Source organism: Charadrius vociferus, unplaced genomic scaffold (genome assembly GCF_000708025.1).
Source record: "Charadrius vociferus isolate BGI_N301 unplaced genomic scaffold, ASM70802v2 scaffold714, whole genome shotgun sequence".
NCBI lineage: Eukaryota > Metazoa > Chordata > Aves > Charadriiformes > Charadriidae > Charadrius > Charadrius vociferus.
The window spans coordinates 159,446-169,273 of record NW_009647836.1 but is presented as its reverse complement, the minus strand read 5'-3'; the positions used below and the strand labels follow the sequence as shown (position 1 = coordinate 169,273).

The 9,828-nt window shown below is 40.9% G+C and overlaps 1 protein-coding gene across 1 annotated transcript; it reads right to left on the bottom strand.

Moving 5' to 3' along the window:
* Positions 1 to 1,994: 1,994 nt before the first annotated feature.
* EMC8 (ER membrane protein complex subunit 8) lies at positions 1,995 to 9,822 on the bottom strand. Its single transcript, XM_009882805.1, has 5 exons — positions 9,797 to 9,822; positions 4,934 to 5,010; positions 3,443 to 3,512; positions 2,827 to 2,921; positions 1,995 to 2,528 (listed from the first exon to the last, which is right to left on the bottom strand). Exons 1-5 carry the CDS (start codon positions 9,818 to 9,820, stop codon positions 2,369 to 2,371), a joined length of 426 nt encoding a protein of 141 aa, XP_009881107.1. The 5' UTR covers positions 9,821 to 9,822; the 3' UTR covers positions 1,995 to 2,368.
* Between the last annotated feature and the right edge of the window lie 6 nt (positions 9,823 to 9,828).

Below are 9,828 nucleotides of genomic sequence, written 5' to 3'. Positions count from 1 at the left end.
CCGGCAGCTTCCTCATTCTTTCACAAGAGCCACCCGTGGCTGCAGCCTGCCTCGCTTTATGAAATTGCTGCCTTTTGTCCAGCCTTCAACGCAAATAGGACAGGTGAGATAAGATCTGAGCACTGCGGTGCTCGTCCTTTTTGCTTAAAGCCAGCCTGGGCTTCTCCTGGTGGCAAAACACTCAAAAGACGTCATTTAAAAGCAAACAGAAGATTAAAAAAAAAAAGGAGGGAAAGACAAGGCATTAAAAGCTGCTCCTGTTCCAGCAACCTGTCTCAATGGTTAGTCACTGGGAGTGTTTCCACCGGGTTGCGGACTGATAATATACCTTTTGCTTTGTCTTATGATGGTGAGGGGAGAGTACATGCAAGGAGAGATTAGATTGTGTTAGCATATATACGATCAAAGCTTGATTATGACAACTAGTTACAAAGAATAAGAAATACATTTCCTGTGGCTCAGGAGACATACCAGCTTACGGGGCAGCGCTGGCTGACAATCTCACATAACTAACGTAACATGTCTTGCAAAGATAACATCTGCCTCTGGAACAATAGGTTAGATTTCACGAGGTGATTGTACAAAGCACAACAATCCTCTTCCTGCAGCGTGTACGATTTGCAGAGCCTACTCCGAACACACGTTGCCAGAGCATCGCCGTTTCCAGGGTATCTTTTCATACAGCCGTGGATGTGTAGTATCAGGCACTGGAACGTGTTTATCTTGCCGCTTGTGAGCTAGATACATGTTTTCGTTGAACAAGTGAAAACATTTTCCTTTCCTGCAAGTGTATGTGACTCATGTTTAGGAAACTAAACACGTGTGACTACCAAGTGTATGTGACTCATGTTTAGGAAAGGCTATTGAGTAAGTGCCAATCCCTTTTGTAACGCCCATCACACCTACTACTGCACAGCAGGGAGACAAACTGAACCGTTGAGTCTTTATCTTCTCCTTGGACAGGGAGCTGAACCTCAGACCTTGCCTTGTGGCTTTGTGGCTGCAGGGAACTCCACAGTGGAACCCGACTGGAGGCATCCCGGTCCTATTCACTGCTTCAGAATGGGATTTTAGCCTTATCCCATCTCTCACTGAGACCAAGAGGAAAAATTGTGCTTATTTAAACAGAAGCAGAGGTACACCAAGAGGTTTTGACAATCCCACTCCTCATGTTTTAACATAAGAACACTAAGGAAAAAGCAGCAACTTGGAGAGAGGCTGATCATTTGGTGGACGTTTGGATCTTCCTTGTAAAACCATTTTTGGGTAGGAAGAGAAGGAAATCTAGGGAAACCATTGCAAGTTGAGGTTATGTTTAACTACAGTTTGACAAACAACCATGAGGAGTAAGGCAACAAGACTCACAAAGAAATGTAGTAGTCTGATATAAAGCTTCATTGCCCAATAAACTTATTCTTAGAAAAATCTGTTAATTAGACAGACAGACAGAAGCAGAACTAGACTGTATCTAGGCTCCTTGATTCAATGTACTCAGATTGCTTGCCTTCACCTTGGAAGGACACGTTTTAGACCTACTTAAATGGACACTCAGTTGAAAAGGAGTTCTGTTTATAAAATCCAAAAAGACTGCATAAAATTAATAAGGTATTTCACTCTCCTCTTCTTTTGTACACTCAAACCTATTTTAGAACTTTCATTCAAACTCATTAGTGTGCTTCCAGTCCTTTTTACAAATCATTACATGAATTTGGTTTTACCTTGGGTTTAACATATTCAAGCAGTAACTGTGGTTGTATAGGCACAGGGAGGAGAAATCACCGTAGCATTTGGGAATACTGCTTTAACACGTTCCCTGTGGCTGTGTCATGATAAACCACTGCAAAACAAGTGACACATGAGCATCATCCTCAGCAGTTCACATTTTACTGTGCCGACAGAATGACATTTCCAAACCAGGCCAAAAGAAAGAGTTAACCTTACATTTTATGTATTTGACCTTAAAATTGCTCATCTGAGGACAAGACTGATTTTTTTTTTTTAAAGGTATTTCCATAATTGTTAAAAAGTAATCTTTCTAAAGATTAGAAAAGCTTAGTCAAAACTTTGCAATACGAACAGTAGGGACAAGCAGAAGTAGTTCTGGTTTTGAAGGAATCGCAACATTCACTACAACTGGGATGGCATCCACGAGGACAGCTGTAACTGACAGTTTGCAGTTCTTCCAAGGAATCTCACAAAAAAGATGGCTTATGGACACATCACTCTGCAATGTGACATGCCACTCCTTTTTAATCAGTCGGGTTTCCACACAAAGTACTGAATATTATTCTATTTACATTCAAAAATAGCATTTTTCTCTCTTCAGTTCCTAGTGGGAATGCCCATAAATTAGTCAGTAGAAACCCCTCTAACACAGGTGAAGGACAGCTTTGTTGATCTCTGGGTTTGTCCAGTCGTTCCGGATATCATCCAGGTGATTATCAAAATCTACAAGCGTCTCGTAGGACTTGCTGTCCAAGAGAGATGCAGCGATTCTCTGGGCTTCGGTCCAATCTTCACAAAAATCACTAGGACGTAAAATAACCAGGAATTAGAAGTAATCACAAAGAAAATCTCCACCACCTCCTCTACTCTGGAAATTAAACCACACTCTCAGCAATGTGGTCATGGCGCTCGTATACCACTGCCTGGCCACAGAAGCCGGCTGTTCTCTCTCACTACAGCAAAAAATAGCATTAAAAGCACTGACAGGTACACCCACCGCCCTTAACACTGGCACTCAATCACAATCAAAGTTTTGCCCTTAACCAGGCAACACGTTTTTCCTTACTACCCGAACACAAATAAACTCTGAAGTTTACTCACACGTGTGGGTCCTTGCACCTCCACTTGTTCTCATGAAGCTCATACACGTGAATGGCAGGCTCTACGCACTCCGTCGTAAACTTGGTGTTATCAACCTATTGTGCAACAGAAAAACACCACCTTAGTCTCCTCCTCAAGAACCCAAGTAAAGAGATGAAATAAAAAAAAAAAAAAAAGGTCAGTTCTCACAAACAGGGCACCTTAAACTAACTTGTCCATTGTCCTACCTTCAAAGGAGCCAAATTTTATATGTTTAAACTGCCAGCATCCTTTGTCACTGCAGCAAGGAGGCAAAGCATCACTTGCTTCACATAAGACAAGAGTCTAAGTCACAGAAGGGGGTCAAAACTCAGAGATACACTGCCTTCGCTCAAGCCTCACAAGCAGAGAAGGCCTCTGCTTCCTTTGAGATGGCAGAGAGCTAACCACAGTCTCTCTGTAGGTTTACTACAGAGGCTACAGGTCATTGCGTCTCTTCCCCAGAGTATTCGGAGGGGAAGAGAAACTTAGTTACTTCACTATCAACGGATGCAGAGAATGGCATTTAAACGGTTAGTCCAACACCAAAGTCATAACATTAACAAAACAGAAAGGGGGGTTAAATGAAATAGTTTACCATTATGAGCGCTGTATCGTTAAAGCCCTCTGCAATTCTGGAGGCCACCTTTTCCGCAACCTGGTTTGGACTGCAGCAGAAGGTAAAAGTAACTGCGTTATTTGAACCATGACATTTCAGCTGAAACCAGCAGGAAATACGCTTAAAGAGATGCGAAAATTACACTGCGTGCTTACAAACAGGAACAAGATTATCAAGCTGATGCTACATTTGATTGAAGTCAGAAGGCCAAGAGAAAACCCCAGCTCCACTCTTCAGCTCATGATCTGGATCTTAGCTATGCTTAGGCAATGGGTTTTCAAACAGCGAAACACTCACTGCAGACTTTATATGGAATCAATGTTTTGTGGCCTCCTACCTTCTTCCACCAAACCAAAGACCACAGCCACCTTTGCCCTGGCAGGCATTTAAAAAAGAAACTGAGTTTGCTCCCCAGTCTGCATTTCAACCCACTCACTGCCCAGCTTCTCTACCAAAATCAGATAACCTTTTAAAGAAAAACCTTTACCACATTTCAAAGATGACAATCTCTACGTGGTGCCAGTTATCTTCATAAATGAAACTGGAGTTTAAAAAAAAAAAAAAAAAAGGCCTGTGATATTCTTTCAAACCTCAAATGGAACAGACAAACTGTATCTTCTCCTTAAAAATGTCTCCAGCAGATTTATTTCCCTTTTAAGGAAAGGACAAATAATGCCCTTATCCCCGTTAGACACCTTAGCAGTCACAAGTATTACTTAAAAAACATGCTTGAGACTGAAGGATATACATGAACAAAATGACTGGGACACAGCATAATATTTTAAACAAGCTGTTCATATTTATTTTAAATGCAAGTATGATGTACTCTCATTAGTTCTGATACTGGATTTATCTAATAGATATGGGGAAATTACTTGATACACATATCTAAACCTATATTGTGGCTCCACAGGAAGGCTCCCTTATTGCTTATTGAGTAATTCGAGTTAGCTAGCAGGGAAAAAAATTACTAATCCTGAGGAAAATAAGTGAAAAAAATAGATCTCTGCTTGACTGACATCATCTTCCATTTCAAAAGTGTTCCTTTACCACGTAAGAAAATGCTTCCATAAAACTCAGAGACAATCAAGTAGTTTAGTAAGAATTAGGTCACTTCTGAAAGACTTTCCGAAAGATACTCGGAGTCTTTTGAGTTTACAAGATATGCACTGCACAAGCAAACGCGCCTGCAAATTTTGGCTATTTCCCTGACAACTGTAATTAAACTGGTTGGCAGCCGTTCAAAGACTGGCCTTTTATAGTATCCACTAAAGAGGAGTGATTCTGGAAAGACTGGGGTTTCTGCACCTGAACAAAGGCCATATCCACCAGCACCACGAAGACAATGTGAAACCAGATGACAGTTGTCAAAGTTAATCAACACGCACGATTTATGTCGATGATTTTTGTTGGCAGAGTACAAAGTACAACATAAAAGAGCAAACAGAAGGAAATATTGCACCAACACACCTGGCATCTTTCACGCGTTCATTTGCCTGGTAATATCCAGCTATCACGTAGCTATTCTCTTTGCACCAAGAGTCAATCTGAAAAAGTGATTGGAACAATTAAGCCCAGGAAAAAAAAGAAAAAACCCCACAGAACTAAGGAAATCTCATGTCTGTCATACAAACAAAACGGCAATTGAAGCATTACAATACCTTTACCAATTGCTTCTTTAAACGTATATATATTTTTATATATATAATCCATGTCTGCACTCACATGCAGAGTTCAGCCAATTTAACTAGAACAGAGAAACCAAATTGAACATTTGGAAAATGATGGAAAACATTAACCAAATGGAGCAAAAGAACAAGAAGTTATCTCAGTCAAAGCCTAGCATAAATTTGAATGACAGGACTAGTAAAGAGCTTCAGCAACGCTGCCTGGGAGAGGAGTCTAGGTCTTACCTATTGCCATTTGTGGCTATTTTCTGTTAGTGTTCATTTGACAGAGAGCCATTAGAAATTCACCATGTGGATGTGTGACAGTACTGTCATTTCAAAAAGAGCTTGTTGATTTTACTTCTGATGAAACATTTCTACGCTAAAGTGGAAGCATTTTTTACCTTAATTAACAAATAAAGCTTGAGCGAAAGGTAAATGTGAGGCAGAAAAAGTTTGTCCCATTTACCATTTTTTCAGCCCACTCCGTTACAAAAAGGTTTTGCAATAAAATTCTTTTTCTTTGAGAGTTCACCTGCAAGGGTAACTAGCCACTGAGGCAACTTATCAAACAATGTGGGTGGATTCTCCACTCTTTAAAATCTTTCAATCAAACCTGAAAACTTTTCTAAAAATGCTCTCCAGCTCAGCCACAAGATCAGGGCTTGCTGAATGAACTATTGGCATAAATTCTCATCTCTGTTATAGACGCGGTCAGACCAGGCAGCTCCTCCTTATTTAACACCTGTATGTAAATACTTAAACATAGGCATACAATTTATTTGCATACAATTTACACAACTTTTGCGTTACACAAGTGTAAAATTTTACGTAATTTTATAAGTGCAGTTTCAGCATGTGCACACCGCTGTTCTTTCCGCTTTATGCTGCATCTGAATTCCTCCTGCTGAGTCTGTCTTGCTTTGAAAAGAAACCTAACATATACATGATGTTTCTCCTTATAACTGAGGATATCAGGTCAGCTTAATACACAGCCCTGAAAGACAGAAGTGGAGAAAGCAGCTAGAATTTTCCTTTGCAGTCCCTAGAGAGCATGCATCAAAAAAACCTCAATAGCTATATTAAAATGGAGTCCAAAAATATATCTGATGCTGACTTGTCGCATCCTGTAAATCAAATCAATCTCATTTTTATCAATAATTATAGTATTAGACTGCATAAACAAACAAACAAAAAAAGCCATGTGAATAATCCCTCCTCTACAAGGGATGACATGGATTTATGTCATAAAAAAAAAAAAGCCATGTAGCCCTGCTACAGCTGAGGGCCAACTGCTGTTTCAATTACAAACCCATTTTGAGGGCTTAGGACTACGGCTTCAATTGTTACTTGCTTGAAAGCTTGACATTAAAGCCAGAAGCCCAGACGTTAAAATTAATAATAAAAAAAAAAGTCCATCAATTAAAAAATTAAAAACCTTGGTTCTAAATCAATTTTTGTTGTGTAAAGAAAATGGTCTTAAAAAAAAAAAAAAAAGGAGTATGATTTTTAAGTTCTCAGTTCCCTAAGTGGTAATTGAAAACTGCTTCCGTTAAAAAAAAAAGAAGGAAAAAAAAAATCTTTTTGGAATGAAAGCTGTTTCCACCTGCAATTTCCAAACACTCTCTAACCGTGGCACTGTCTCCACAGGTAGCCTTAGCATTGATTAGCCCCTGGTATTTTTAGTCATGTCCAGATCTGGCAAGGGCAAACCAACAGGGGACAAATTGTCTCTTGCTTCCACACGGTGCCTATCACCCCTGAAAAATCAAAAGCGGCCTGCCCTCTGATCCGCTGCAGCCACCAAAGGCGGGTGGCAGAGGGGTTTAGAAGAGCCCTGGGAGGAGAAAGGCTGTAACCTACAGCCATCGGAGCGGCTGTTCCAGGTGGTAGGGGAGCCAGCCATGCAAATGGAGGGGGAAGTGCTGCTTGTTTTGTTTTTTTTTTTGAGAAGATGTGGTTGCAAAACCACATCAATTAGCTGAGAAATTCAAAGGCACAAAAAAACCCATGTGAAACTTAATTCACTTTTTCTTTAATGACTCCCTTTTTGAAAGGGATTTCAAACCGTCAAGCCAAAGTGCAAATTAAATGCAGGCGCTTCTGCTCTCTCCTCCAGAGCTACAGACCTTCAAGCACTGCTGCGTGTTTAATAAAAGCTAATTTTGTTGATTACTTGTACCTAAGCTGCTGCTAAAGCACCGCTCACAATTTTCAGAAGTTACCACATGGACAAGCGTGTTTGAAAGCATACCCTCTACGTTCAGATTAAATCTGGAGAACATTGCTCCCATTTGATGTTGTGGGATAACTCAGGTCAGAGAAGAGGAGGTGAAACTTGTGGGGCTCGTTCTAGAAAACCCTCACACGTATGACCAGTCCACAGGCTTGACCAAGAACCAGCAGTAATTGAACTGGAAGAGAAACAGATCCCATCAAAACCTGCCAAAGCTTCAAAATCCTTTAGAAACAGGCACTTGGCTACAAACATCGAGTTTCAACCATACTAATCTTGCTGATTTATTCAGTAACCATGTGTTATATTGTACAGAATAGGCGTGAGCACCCTCCTTTTTAACACTACAACAATAAAATCCAATTTTCATAGCTGCCATGCCAGCATTTATTGACACCTTTGCCTTTGTTTAAACAAAAAAAAAAAAGAGCAAAAGGTCTTGGGCTCTTGACAAACACTGTGTTTTAAAGCTGCCAAGTAGCACAGGAGACATCAAATGTGACTGTAAACCACAATACATCTTATCAAGTCCTAATTAATGTGGGAAATGCGAGGGGTTTCCGATCTTTAACTTTTTGTATCAAAACCCCAAGAGCAAATACGTAAGACAATGCTATTTCTTTGGTTCTGTAATGATTTGCTTACTGTAGATGTGGCAAGACATTTCAGATGTTGCAAGAAACAGGATTTATTTCCTAATAATCTGGTCCTGTAGCAAGAGCTACCCCAGAGAACTACACTGAAGGCCTTAAGTTCAGGAAAATTCACTGCCACTGACCCTGTAGAAAGACATCTAATCCCAATTTAAAGACAAACCCTACACATACTTTAAATATATTATATATGTTATTCTGTACCTCACTAGCAACTTCCACTTACTCCCAGAGGAAAAACGAATTACCGTGGTTCAAAAAGGTAAAGTCAAAGCTCTGCCTACGTTAAAGCAATTGCAAACAGTATTATTACATTTTCCCAAGCAGCAACGTGAGGAAAACTGTACGCAGAAAATGATGACACTAGCAGCACACAATTTTGTGTTACTCCTACGCTGTTATACTGGTATAAATATACTTAAAAGATTGACAAATTTTCCGTGCTCCACAGCAGTATGGCAAACCTAAATGGCCAGGGCTCATGCTCAGCCCCTGTTCTATGCCTCTGGATGCATTTCATCATATCCAGGCTTCACATGTTCCCATGGCATCATCTCAACTGGAGAAAACTGGAATTTATTTACAAATTTTTTTTTAGTGAAGCAATCTATTAAACTGAGGGGAACACTTCAGCCAAGAAGTCTAGAAGAACTAGAAATTAGTTATTTTTACAGGTATCAAAAAGCAGTGGATTTTTTCCTGTCAATAATGACAAATCTTTAAATGGACAGAAAACTCCTGAGCTCAAATCACACCAGATCTCACTTTAGTGGCAGCTACATCTACCATGAAGGTCCCAAAGCACTTCTTTACCTCCAGATTTGTACCAGGCCACTCTGACTCCCTATTACAATAAAATCCAAGCATGTTTTGCTCCCTCCGTCTTCTAGTTTTGACAAAGGGACTGTCCCCAAATGCCAGGCAGAAAGAAGCTATGGCCCAATGCAAGATGGCTCCTGATTTTCATGACCAGGGGGCTGAGACTGGAAAGTACTGGCCCTATAGTCCTGACATTGTTCTCATCCTGCCTATGTGATGACAGGGAGAAAAACAGATTATCCCACAGTGACTTACTGCTCTTCCACAGCAGCAGGCAAGGTAGGGGATATCATAACAGGGAATGCTTGGCTGTCCCTGGCTATCCCATGGTAACTAACCAACAGTGAGTTTGCAATACACCAAGTGAGATTTAAAACTGAAGCCAGACCTGTACTATGAAGAGGCTTCATTTTTTTCCCTATTTAGGCTAATAGCTTCCATAAATGGGGAAAGTACACCAATGAATTAAGAAATACATACTTATACACATCTATACACTCTTACTTGGAGACAAGCATGCTCTTTACCAATTAGCTGATATTGCTTTGAAGTGCCTTAAAGGTAAGCTGGGAAAGGGTCTTTTTGCTGTAGAATAAGGACATTGCCTATGGGAGTTATTCGGGGATAATGACACCAATATAAACAGCAATGTTTCCGCACTGAAAAAGAAATTAGAGAAAACTATGTGGCTCTGTAGTTTTCTGCTGCTTCCCCAGCAGAAAGCTGTACAGCAGATGGGCCTCGGGGGGTTTTCAACTCCAGAAACACTCTGCTCACCCCAAAGATTTGGCTGCCGTTAGCACAGGGCTGGCAGATCTACCCCAGCGCCCCAAGTCCCCTCAGCACCAGCCCTTCCTCGCCCCGGCCGCAACCCTCGAGCTCTGCTAGGGCCTGGAGACGACACCCCACCGCCACCAGCCCCTCGCTCCCGGGCCTAGAGAAAGGCCAAGGGCCTTACCAGGGTGAGAGCCACCTCCAGCATAGGCGCCA